The 12,975-nt window shown below is 52.6% G+C and overlaps 1 protein-coding gene across 1 annotated transcript in view; it reads right to left on the reverse strand.

The window, feature by feature from the left end:
• FAM107A (family with sequence similarity 107 member A) overlaps nucleotides 1–12,765 on the reverse strand; it is a 27,991-nt gene extending 15,226 nt beyond the window's left edge. The window contains exons 1-2 of the mRNA XM_017732589.1: nucleotides 12,538–12,765; nucleotides 1,341–1,404 (exon numbers count right to left, since the gene is read on the reverse strand). Coding sequence (XP_017588078.1) covers nucleotides 1,341–1,404; nucleotides 12,538–12,561 — 88 coding nt within the window. The 5' untranslated portion in view covers nucleotides 12,562–12,765. The remainder of the gene's footprint in view (nucleotides 1–1,340; nucleotides 1,405–12,537) is intronic.
• Nucleotides 12,766–12,975: the final 210 nt, after the last annotated feature.

The raw sequence follows: 12,975 nt of genomic DNA on the forward strand, positions 1-12,975 counted from the left end.
CTGTCCCCGCGCTGAGTTGATTTTTGGCCGGTCCCCCGGAGCTCCTGCCAGGTCGGTGCAGTGGCAGCAGGGACGGGAGGTCACGTGGAGGTGGCTGCTGCACCGGGGCTCCCTCCTTGCTGCTCCTGCCACCCCACAAGGACCTCACTGAGGGCTGGAGCTCAGCTGGCAGCAGCCGGTGGCCTTGCTCGCTCTTCAGTGCTGGTCCCAAATGTCCTTCTGCTGCACCGAAAACTTCCCTTTGCTCTCTCTTGCCAGATGATGTTTTCCCAGGATAGATGAACAAGCTAATCGCTTTTTCTCCCCAGAGCAAACAGCTCTGTGCATGCCCAGGCACCCGAGCTGCCTGCTCGACACAGCCACTGCTGCTGGTGGAGAGGTTGTGTCCCTGCTCCACGGAGGACGATTTCTCCTCACCGTGCCTTAACCACGCTCCTGGAGAAATCAGATCGCCCCAGAGGAAGCCGCACGCCCACTCTCTTTAGCAACCACTGCAACAGCCAAGCCGGCACCAGGGCAACCGCTCGAGCTATCGTGATTATTCCCTGGCATGTTGCAACACCCTGTCATCCACCAACTGCTGCACGGCCCAGGGGGAGCAGCTGCTGCACCCCAGGGGTAAGGGCTGCGAGAGGGAGAAGCAGCCCCTACACGGGGCCGTGGGTGTCCTGGTGGCATCAGAGCTTGTGTGATGCCACAGCATCGTTGCCCCAGGTCTTCTACTGCTGAGCTGCAGCCCCTGCCTGTGCTGGGCTTCTTGTCCCCATCATCACTCTGGCTGGAAGGTACCATGTTGGCTGTCCCTGAATTGTCACAGCCTGGGAAACCAAAGGCTGCAAAGGTGGGGGAGAAGAAGGGGTTAAACCACTCCAGCAACTCCTTTAGGCTCTTCAGTGGGTTCTATGGTCCAGTTCTGCCCAGGTTGCCCAGTACCAGCCTGCAGATGCTCAGTGTCCCAGTCCCAGGAGGGTCAGGGATGAAGCAAAACTGTTTCCACCCAGAGGAAGGGGCTAGGGAAAACTGGGGGGCACCACTGGTGTGCCCAGTGACCATCACACTCTGCAGCACCCAAGGGTGCACGGTCCAGACCATGTCCTGGCCTTACCCTCCTGGCCCTGTGAAGGACTGTAGAAAGAAGCCAGGTTCTCATGGGCACAGGGGCACTCTTTCACTTATTTTCACCTTTCCACAGTTTGCACCTCTCTACATCCCAAGATTTTCCCCCATCCCAGCCATGTTTCCCAGCCAAGGGCTCAGCAGCACCAGGTGTGAGAAGCCCCAGTCCCTCCCAGTTCGCCTCCAAACCTCTTTGAGGGTCAGCATGGGCTGCTGGCACTCACCTGAACTGCCACTCCCTGGCTTCTTGCTTCTACTCAGACCCTTGGACTGAAGGGAATATTCTTTCTAGAAGAAAAGAGAAGAGACAAATGGGAAAAGACTGTACAGGTATTGCTCTATTACAGGAGTTGAAACACAGGAGAAGTTGCTGGTCCTTTGCTACAAGAAACTAAAAAAAAAAAATTATTATTTTTAACCTCCTCACCAGGAGCTGTTCAGTTTAATTGACATGGGGCCTCAGATAGGAGAGGAGAGGAGAGGAGAGGAGAGGAGAGGAGAGGAGAGGAGAGGACGGGCGGGGAGAGGAGAGGAGAGGAGAGGAGAGGAGAGGAGAGGAGAGGAGAGGAGAGGAGAGGAGAGGAGAGGAGAGGAGAGGAGAGGAGAGGCAGCCTGGTTCTCATTCCAATGTGTATGGTGTGTATCCGTGTACTTGCGAGCGTGGTCAGCCCAACCTGTCCAGCCATGGATTACTCACAGGCAGGGTTTGGAAGACCCCACACAGCTTTTGCACCTAAACCAAGGCTGTGGCAAAGGAGAGGCCTTCAAGTAGGGAGGTTGTGCAGTTTTTCTGCTAAAGCTGTGACCTCACAGCCCATGCGTGCCCCACAGGCTTTTTGTGGCCCAGCAGACTCCCCTCACATCATGCATTGTCCCATGGCCTGGCTGCTCATTGCACACTCCAAAAATACCATTTGGCTCACTTTGATTGGAAAAGGAAATGGATGCACATCTGTGCTACTCCTCTTGGGTCATCTTTGAACAAGTTTCAGGTCTGTGAGTTCACTGGAGAAGTGTCAAAGGGGGAAAAGAGCATCGATCTAAACCTGTTTTGAGCTCCCAGGTAAGTGTGGTTATGGCTGATGGATGTGGGAACAGAAAAGGGCTGTGATCCATCAACACCTGCTTTTGACTGAGTAAAACAAATCAGAAAAAGGCCAGCTAAATTTTCTGGATATATTTCTGATGCACCCTGGTGCTTGACAAGCTGCACATCTGGGCTGCTCTCCTGCAGAGAGAAGGATGAAGTGGGTTTGTGGGGTGCTGTCCTGAACCAAGAGACTTTTCACAGCAAAGCTCTTTTTCTGGGAGCTCCTTGCAGAACAGTTCTCTTTGATATCTAAATTAGTAAGCAATCTACCCCCCGTGCTCCTGTGTCTTTGAGATTAACAAAAAGCCTTTGTTTTGCCCCTGTAGTTCCCTGAAGGTTACTTTGTGAGGGTGGTTGATTGCTGGGTGAGGTTTATTTGGAGTGGCTCCTGCAGACAAGGAGTTGCGTCATTCACCAGCTGCCCCCCTGTGTCTTCGGAAGTGGCTTCATGTCCTAGGAGAAGGTGACATGGGGAGCTCATTCCAGCATCACCCATTGCATCTCATGTACGTGGTATGGCCCCGTGTTGCTGTGAATGCTGCAGGAGTTTGCAGGAGGGGTCTTCTTTGGGGGTATCACCCCAGAGGAGCGAGCCCAGGCTGTCCCTGAGTCAGGAGCTGGCAGAAGACCCAGGCAGTTCTGTCATGGCTCTGGGATAGCTCTGGAACAGCTCTGGTACTTGAGGGCTCATCCCTTGGGACTTGGGCTCTGCTGTGATGGGGGAATGACATGGTTTTCTCATTCAATGTGCACATAAAGAGAAAATAATGCTGTACTGAATGTGCACCTGGAGTGTCACTTATGGGTGGCTGTATGGTTATTAATGAGTACTAGGAACAGGAAAGTTGTTCTGGAGAAGCCCACAGCTGGGTTCTTGTTACCAGGGCTGTTCAATTAGATGGACTTTTAGCTGCTGAGTTACTGTGCTAGCGATGTTGGCTGCTGGCTGTCATCTCTGTGCTGTGGCACCAGGAGCTTTCTTGTGTCAACATGTCTCCTGTGTATTAAAAAGCCGCAGACGTGTCAAGTGAGTTCCCAACACCAAAACTGGCTCTCCCTGGATGTGCAATGCCACCCACCGATGCGAATGCAGTGACAATGGGATAACGCTGTCTGCCCACCGAGGAGCCCAGGTACAGCTGTGAGTGACAGAGCAGACAGCTCTGCCTGGTCTGCCTTCCTGGATCTTTATTAATCTCCACTCTCAGCATGGGGCTGGGACTGCAGCATCACTGCCAGTCATGTCTGGCTCCTAGTCCACAGGCAAAACTTTGCTCTGATGAAGTCACCTGGGGCTGGACTTGAAGGCAGACAGCGTTTCACCTCCTGCTGCAGGGAGGTCCTGGAGGCTGGTTAAACATTTGCTCTGCTGGGTTAATGCTTGATGTGGGCTGAGGTGGTGCTTGTGGTGGTAGGGACTGGCTGTGCAGCGCAGCCTTCCCTCTCACCCCGCGGCACTAGCTCCCAGCACAAACTCCATGCAATCCCAGTACAGCCTCAGAAGTCATGCTGGTTGCACTGTGGTGGTGACCTTGGCAGTGGCAAAGCCAAAGGCAGGGGATGTGTAGGCTGGTCAGACCATGCTGGGTCCCTGGTACCATGTCACCTCTTGGTGCAGGTTGGTAACACAATCCTGCTAATCTCCACTTGAGCCATTAGTGTATTTGCAGAGCAGGACGGCTTCTCCTCGCACCTCCCTGGCTCACAGGGGCAGTTAATGATTGCCCAGGTGATGGAGACTTTCGCTTGCTCCCTATGGGACAAAGCAGGTTATAACACTCTGTCACCAGCCAGATGGGCAGGGGGCAGGAACTATAGGAGTCAGAGGGCTTAATTTGTCACAGCGAGGGCTTGGATGGGGAGTTTGTGTTGCAGTAAATGGGCAGCAAATGCCTATTTCCCAAAACCTTCTATTTCCATGTGAAAATCACTTCTGTGTGCAGTGTGACTGCATCTTGCCAGGAGTAAGAAGAGAAGTAGTAATAAAATCTAGTATCAGATAGTAACACTGTGCCCCTCTGCAGCTGAGCAGAAACAGTCCTGGAGACATTGCTGATGGGAGCAGGTGCCACTTCCAACCTGCGGGCAAGCTCCTCTTGCCTGGGATCCCCATCCTGCTTTGACCATGTCAGTGAGGACACCCACTGCTTCAGCTGGAATTAGCCTGGTGATTAAGTGGGTTAAATCCCACAAAACAACACAAAGTGTAAACAGTAAGTAGTTCCATGCCTTGTGTGTACTATTCTGTGTTACTCCCAAAGATCCTGGGCATCACTATGTGCCTGTAGGACTGTGCCTGGCCTTGACACGGATGCACAGCAAAGAGCTTCTGCAGGAAATGTCTGGAGGCAGTATCACAGGCATGGGCTGCCTTGAACCGCCAGCTCTAACCACTATCCTTGTCCCTGGCTCCCCACTGGGGAGTGCAATGCTCCTGCTTAAAGCTTAAAGCCAGCCACTTTGTATAAACCATTAATCGGTGTTATTTGTCCCACGTGTGGGTGCTGTAATGTTTACTTGTAGCACAACTGACAGTAATTTTGGACTATGTTTGTGCTCTGATGAAAGCAGGCAAAAGAGCCATCAGCATGGTTGGATTGCTAGCCATGGGAAGGGTGATGAGAATGGCTTCAGGCAGGTTCAGGCACCAATACAGGTGCCATTAAGGTGCAGCATCAGAGCATCTGTGTTGCACTGTAGCCAAAGTCTGAGCTAATGAATTAGGTAAGAAATTGCTGCAATCAGGGTGATAAAGAGGTATAATAGTGGGCAAAATGCCACTCAGGCTTATGTAACTCTCCCACAGATCTGGTTTGGGAGGGAGACACCACTAGCAAGGGTAGAAGTTGCTCAACCCATTTAGAAGTAGGTGGACTCAGAGAAAGGTACTTTGTCCCTAAGGTGCTGTAGCAGCTGCTGACATCGGTGTTTAATGAATGAACACATCCATTAATTAAAATAGTCTTAGTGCTGAACCCAGAGGCTCCGAAAGGAATTCTCATGACCTGGAACAAGGGTCACTGATGGCTGACAGATTGAAGCCAGCATTTGGCTCATTGATGGCTGGCAGATTGAAGCCAGCATTTCTGTGTGTGATGAAGGCACAAAACACGTGATTTAGAGGTTAGCGAAACTGTATTCTACCATTACTTTTGATTAGCCCCAAATACCTTTTGCTTTTCTCAGTGCTCTGTATGAAAACCTCTCTTTATGCCCCTGGATGCAGAGATACCATCTGAGCTGTTGCCCAAATCTCCTGTGTTATTGCTGAATTTTGGTCTATCTGTGCTCATTTGCAGCAGCTGGGACCGATCCAGAGACATCAATGAAATCATCCACTGGAAGGAACTTTGGAGGATTAGTAAGACTTTTTCCCATCTGTGATGTCAATGCTCAAAAATCTGTCAGCTCGATTGTTTTGCTGCAAAGTCCTGCCATGTGAGGTGTTGAGGCTTATTTGATTCAGCAAGCTGGGGCACATGTTTGCTGGAATGACACCGTGATCTTGGTAACAAGAAACACAGAGAAAACCAGCACAACCCAACGTCTCATACTGCTGCTAATGCCCTGAAGGCATTGGCCAAAGGAAGTGCTGCAGTTTGGATGAATTTCCAAAATTTCTTGAGGGCTAGGAAAGGCAGTATAACACCCTGCTCCTTGCAGAGCTGGCAGACTGGGCTCTGCCTTCCTGGTGGTGGTGATGATGAAGCTACTCTCAGGATTGTTGCGAGAAACTTCATGTTCCTTTCTCTTGCAGAAGCAGAGCAATGCTGGGTTTGGGAGGGTTACTCCTCGACGGGGAGCTTGACTGTGCGCATTCCTGTGCTCCCAGCTCATTATGGGACACTGTTACATTGGCAGGTTTTGCAATCAGGACTGGCAGGCACCCAGGAGTCGGTGTCCAGGCACATCCCAGCATTCCTGGGCCAGCAGCAATGAAATCTGCTGCCACTGCACTGCCCTTGTCATGGGAAGGGGTCTCAGAACCACCACAGCATCCAGCGTATGCCTCAGCCCAGCCCCATTGCTCCCTGTCCTGTGCTCCGGCCGCTCGGACCACTGTGTCCAGCCCTGCATGCACACCTGCCTAGAGGGAGCTGTGTTTTCAAACGAAGCTGAGCTTGTATTACTCCTGGTCCCTGGCCACAACCATAGCTGATTTCACTATCATATTGCAAAGGACTCTAAGAAATATCAAGTTATTGGTGTAACATTTCATTACTGGTCTTTTGACCTCTACAAGTCTGCAGCCTTTCTTGGGTGGAAGTGAGCTGAGGGCAGATGCATGTGGTTACTCTCACAAGAGCAGCCAGCAGCCTCGAGGATTTTTTTGACCACAGGAATTTGTAAATGTAGGCTTACAGAAGGGGATCAGGCTCTTGGTCTGGCTGTAGGGTCAGGCTGACACTCCTCAGCTCCTGTGCCAGTCTCTGGGAGCACCAGCCAGGTGGCCACTTTGCTGCCTAGTCGAGTAGAAAATTGTAAATGCTTCAAATAGTGCTTGGTGTTATTTTATTCGTAAAGAAAACACAATTTGACACAGATGAGTGGTGTGCTGACCCCTGCCTGTCTTTATCAGCAATGCCATTCCCCCTCCCAAATCCCTGTGGCCCCAGAAGGCAAGCACAGCCCTCCTGTGGTGTGAAAGCTGGCAAATCAAGTCCCATTTCACTGACTGTCAAGAAAAAAAGGACAAAAACGCCAAAGCAGGGAGGCAGTGGCATGGGGATGGAAGCTTGCTGGAGCTGCCAGCCCTGGGGCCGGGAGCCCCGTGGAACTTCCCACCACGGCTGAGCAAACGCCGCTCCCTGGCTGCTCCCGGCACATGGCTGGGGAGGTAGAATGTGATGCACCAGACTTCAGCAGAAAATTTCCTGCAGATTAATGAGAGCAATCAGTGTCAGGGCTCAGCTCCACGGCAGGCGGTGCACAAGGCTCATTTGTCAGCATTCAAGCTGACTGTGAAGCCTGACATCCCACTGAGAAGGGCATGAAGAGGCTCTTGGCACAAAGCAGGGCAGTGCACACACCGATGGACCTGCTGTTCCCCCTTGGTCCCTAAGGAAATCCTTGCTTACAGTTCAGTGCTTTTTAGTCTGGTCCCTTGCAAAGTGCAGAGCACACACCACCTCTGGATACCAGGGCAAAGTCAAATTGTAGCCCTGTTCACTGTTGGAAATACCTGTATCGCCCACCTCAGTGTTGTCAGCAGCAGTTAAATTGTTGCTATAATGGATAAACCATTTTTTACCTGTCTGAGGAGCTTATTCTTGCCCTGTACTGGAGGTACACTGCTGATATGAAAGACTACTCTACTATTTCTGGGGATGCTGCTGATTGCACAGGAGAAACATCAGTCACTGGCACAAAAAGGCTCCAACAGCTTTGGAGTGAATTGTTGTCATGCTGCAGAGAGACCATTAAGACGCTCTAAAGTGCCTTGAAGAATGTTGTTTTGCGAAAAGTGAGGCTTATGCCACACGATTAATATGGACAGTGTTTATTTCTGGCACAGTGTCATGCTGTTCTAGAGCTTCCAGGCTGCAGTGGCATCATCGCTCCATTTCACAACTAGGGACCATATGTTAGGGGCCAACGATAGGGCTGCCATCAGAAATTTGATCTTATGACACTGCCTTGTTGGGCTCTTTACCTGCTCAGGGTCACTTGAATTGGTCCTTATCTTGGAAAAGGTGGAGTTTGTGAAAGGCAAGGGCAGAAATGCTCCATCAGCCCCAGACTGGTAGCAGACTGTCAAAGCAGAGCGGGGTGGTCTGATCCCCGCGGGCAGCGTGTGCCAGCTGGGTCCTGTGTGGAGGAGACACCAAAGGAAGGGGCCGAAAGGGAGGAGGTGTGGCTCTTATCTGGGATGAGATGTCACCTGCCAGGCTGCAAATACCACCGTGGGCTGCAAATGGGTAAGGCAGCGAAGGAAGACGTGAAGGATGCCTGTTAATGCAGGGTACAGGAGGAGGCAGCAGATGCCACTTAAGCACCCCAAGGAGCAGAGTGAACCAGCGAAGCCTTTAATTACTTTAATCCATTTTTATTTCAGGACTGCTGAGCTATCCCAGAGCCAGCAGGTGCAGCATTTCCCATGTATTGTTGTTCTTGGTCTTCCCACAAGCACATCGTGCACCTCCCTTCAGTCTGAGCCCTCTCCGTGACTCCCTTGCAACCCCGGTGCTGCAGGCAGCATTGGTCAGCGCTGGATAACCTCTGCTCTGGAGGAGGGGCTGGCAGCACACTCCTCTGTGTCCTGCCCAGCACCCTCACCCATGGATCAAACCCTTGTACCACTTGTCATGCATGAAGGCAGAGTTTCAATCTGGGCTAGCTGTGTCCAAGTCAGTTCCCTGTTTCACTGAGCCCATTTGAGCTCTCTCAGGACCAAAATGTCAGCCTGTTTGGAGGCAGAGAGTGGGTTATGTTAGGTGTTGGAGCTGGTTTACTGGTTCTGTCTAGGTGCTTGGGATGGAGAAGTAAAAAAGAAAGCTGTGATCTCATTCTAGGGGCTAGAGCAGTCCCATTGTGCTGAGTTTGGCTTCTGAGGACTGGGATGCTACAGCATGTTATTCACTTTAAAAGCTACAAAAGCCCAGAGCAGTGTCTCTACTTAGAGTCTCCATGTGTCACCACCTGTGGGACTCTAAAGGCTTGAAGAAGAGGAGGGCAAGAGGCAGGATAAAGTCACCTTAGAGGGTTTCTGTGGAAGTTTTGGGACTAACTCTGGCCCAGCTCTCCTAGTCTGGGCTGTGCTATGTCAGACAGATGAGAGGACTTAGAAATGCTTGCTGTCTTGTGATGCAGAGCTGTTATTTTCTGGGTGTGTGTTATTTTTTCCCAGAAATGGTCTTTTTATCACTAATGTCTCCACTCTTGAGGCACTTTGGGACTTTACTGGTGTGCCTCTGTGGCTCTCACCCCTGCCTCTCCAAGCAAGGCTTGTTGCAGGCAGCACATGCAAACCCTTCTCCCCAAGAAGCACAGTGCTCAAGGACACTGAAACATTGTGGTTGCTGGTTGCCATGTGGTTTTTGGATTCGCTCCCGGGGCCAGTGCCACCAAACAGCTGTTGGCATTCTGTGAGTGTCAGTGGGACTTGTTCTGCTCAGGGGCCTTGGCACCTGCAGCCCCTCTTGCTGACAGTGGAGCAGCCCTGGAGCCTTGGCTGATGAGGGGGGGACAGGTGGGGCTGCAGTGTCAGAGCAGGCAGGGTTCCTCAGAGGGCTCTTGTGCTGCCCAGGCACAGGGATGCTTTCAATGAGCTGGCAGGGACACTGGCTACCAGCTTTCTGAAATACTTGTCAGAGAGAGCCAGGAAAATCCCACTGTGCCTGCTGCTCTGTGGAGCATGATGGAGCAGAGGTGTCCCAGATCACCGCCTTGGAGTAATATTTCCTCCCACATGAGAGGGGCTGCTGGACCATGGATCTTCTTTGGGATGTCACAAGGGGCTGGTCGTTTTAGACCTCTTTGTCTTTCTGTGGCACAGGCTAAAACATTTCTGTGGCTGGACTGTGGGGATCCCTCACTAGTGGGGCAAGTTGTGCTTGTGAGGAAATCCCACCAGCAGCTCCCAGAAATGCTTGTCCCCTCCCACTCAGATGGAGGAGTTTTAAAGGATGTTCTCAAAGCCCTGTTTTCAGCATGGGAAGCCAGGTACTGTGGTTTGCCTGAACAAGCAGAGCCTCTCTCCCTGGCACTGGCGTGCTGCCTCTTGTTGTTCTAAACCAGCCACAGAGCAAAGCTCCCCGCTCAGCAGCAAGGCTAATCCAGGCTCATCTGACATTAGTGTAAACTGACACTCTTGGGAATTTGGGAACAGAGAACTTTCCCTAGGGAAACAGCTACCATGCAAACTCTGCCTTGGAAAACATGGAGAAAAGAAGTGGAGAGGTGCAGGTTCCTGGGAACAACCTCTTCCACTGCCAGAGGGTCTGGAGCATCTGCCCTGGCATCCTGGGGATCTGTTGCTGGTGAGGCTGTGCTTGCAGATTATTTGAAGGGTGTTTGCTGAGGTTAGAGGGATGCCAGCCATACCAGTGGGGCCGAACCCTTGCAGAGCAGAAGAATCAGCAGGGAATCATCACCAGCTCATCAGAGAATCAGCACCAACTCTGCAGCACCCATGAACCAGCCTGTGGCAAAGTCCTTGCCTTCCCTTCAAGAGAAGGGTACCCCAGCAAGGGTCTGTATCTTGCTGGAGCCCTGCTGTTGGCTTGGGCCCACAGAACACTGGTGATACAAGAGCAGGTTTTTTGGGACGAGATGCAGCCTTTTAAAGTAAAAATGTCCTTGGAGCCACGCTGGCAGCCCTTCCGGTCCCTTTTGTTGTGGAGCTGGGGATTGCCTTGCACTCCACAGTCCACTACTGTAATCCCCTTGGAGTGCTGTTCTGGACTAAGCTTAAAAGAGGTGCAGCTGAGACTGCTAATGCAGGCAGTGCTGGCGAGTGGTGCTGAGCCCTGCTCTGTGCTCCCTGTGGGTGCTCTCTGGGCTTTTGCTGATAGATGGGTTCAGGACTGGCAGGTCCCTGTGCCCTGAGCTGTGCTGGTTCTGCAAGGGCTGGGGGAAGGGGAGCTTTCCTGCCTGTCACCTGGACTCATCCTGCTCTTCAGGAGAGCAGGATCCTGCTGTTCATGCCCCCCCTGGAAACGCAGCAGAAAGAGCTGTCTTGTTTTCATCTCCCATCAGCATCAGCCTAAGGGTAAAGCACTGACCCAGGAGCTGCCAGTCAGACATCCCTGCTTGGTGCCAGCTGGGCAGTGGCACAGGCTTTTGTCAACCCAGGCAACATTTGGGAGGCTGAAATGGGAGTGACATCTCTGACCTTTTGGTACCCATGAAAGTAAAACTATCTCAGCTTTTAGGAGCAGCCAGGAAGCTGGAGAGCCTGAACTCCCGGCAGGATTTCAAAGCCAGGCCATTCAGTGCTGGGCTGTGGTGGGATCGTGGTGTTTCAGAGAGAGGGAACAGTGGGGAAAGCTGTCCAAAAGCAGTCTGGTCTGGTGGTCAGGAGGCTGGCATGGGCTGCTTTGTATGCAGCAGGGCTTAACTGGGTGGCGCTGAGCCAAGCCTGACCTAACCAGCTTATTTCCCTGCTTCCAGTAATGCCTCTACAAATGCGCCGGGGCCTGAAGGTCACGGCCACGTGAGCAGGGGCCTGGGGATTAGCTGTGGGCAGAGCATGGCTCCTCCTGGGTGTGTTGTAGCCCTGAGCCACAGGAACAACTGCAGCTCCCGTGTGTGCTGGAGCCAGCGTGGCACTGGTACCTGGGATGGGTGTTGGAGCAGCACCGGGCTGGCTGGGAGCAGTACCTCCTGTAGCTGGCACTTGTGAGAAGTCCAGAAAAATAGATAAATGTTTACTAATCCCACTTCAACTCTGATTTTCCTTCTGGGTGTTGGTCACACTGGCCAGTGGGTTGCTTTTTCACGTTTGCCCTGCAAGATTGTCTAGCTCTGGTTTTGGAAGAAAGTCCAGCAGGTTTGCAAAATTCTGAAAGGCACTTGGTTTGGAGGTGCCCATACATCTGAAGGCCTCAGTCATGCTCAGCTGAGCATGAAGGGTCCCTGGTGGGGCAAAGGGTCACTGCTGTCCCCATTCCAGTAGAAGTTACTGGCCTAGTGTGGTGCAAAAGTGTGTTTCTCGTAGAGCCGGGAGATGAGCTGTGGAAGCCTAATTCTAGATCAGGGCATCGCAACTGAGCAGTGATGATGCATCTCTAGGCACTGATGTAATCAGCCATGGAAGCAAAATGACATGCAACAACATCCTCAGCACAACGATTTCTAGCCACCCTTGCAGGGCACTGACTCCACAAAACTGTTTCCATTTGGAGCTGTTTGACCGCTCTCCCCAGGGGATTTGGAGGAGATACATGTTGGTGCTGTGGGACCTGGCCCAGCTCCTCCCTGTCCTGGGAGGGAGCTGGCACCAATTCTCAGGCCAAGAAATACTCAGGGCTTGCTCTGCACTGCATCTGCAGGAGACATCCCAGAGGCTGCCAGATGCATTCAGAACAAACCTGACATTTCTCCCCAGAAAGCCAAACTTCGTCCTAATGCAATGCTTGCAATGCTCTGTTCCCCTCCTTGCTGTCCTGAAAGCCCCGGCAGGCCCCGATGCTGAGCCCATTAGATGGAATTACTTAATCCGGCCCTGATGAGTGGCACCCACTCCCAGGAGCAGCAGGTCCCTTCCCTCTAATCCCTCGCTGCCATCAGCCGCCGTAGCACGCGCGGGGCGAGACGAGCACCACGTGAGCAGATGGAGCCCTCTCCATCACATCCCGCCACCACAGCCCTGAGGAAAACCGCCCCGGTACCTTTTTCCCGTGAGACGCCCCCATGGTCGGATGTGTTGGCTGTGCTCCACTCTCCGGGCTGCGGGACCGGCCGGCTCTCTGCGGTCACGGCCCCGTTACTCCAGGGGGGACAGGCGGCCGTGCTGCTCCCAGCCCCTCGGCGGCTGCTGTGGGGAGACGTGCGTGAAATCCAGCCCGTCTGTGGCGGGGTCGGGTGGGAAAGCTTGCTTTTCCTCCCTTCTTCCAGCACGTGGAGAACTCATTTTCTTCATGCACCTAACGGCTGGCTCGCACCCAGGCTCTGCCCGGGCACAAAGGCAGCTTTCATGCTGTGGATGCCCGGTTTCTAAGCCGGGATCCGTATTTTGAGAGGCTGTGGAAGATTACAGTAATTGCACTTGACAGGGCAAGATGTCACAGGATGCGGATTCGCCCAGCTGTGGCCCGGCACCCGCAGGT

Source organism: Corvus brachyrhynchos, unplaced genomic scaffold, assembly GCF_000691975.1.
Source record: "Corvus brachyrhynchos isolate BGI_N302 unplaced genomic scaffold, ASM69197v1 scaffold4, whole genome shotgun sequence".
Lineage (NCBI taxonomy): Eukaryota > Metazoa > Chordata > Aves > Passeriformes > Corvidae > Corvus > Corvus brachyrhynchos.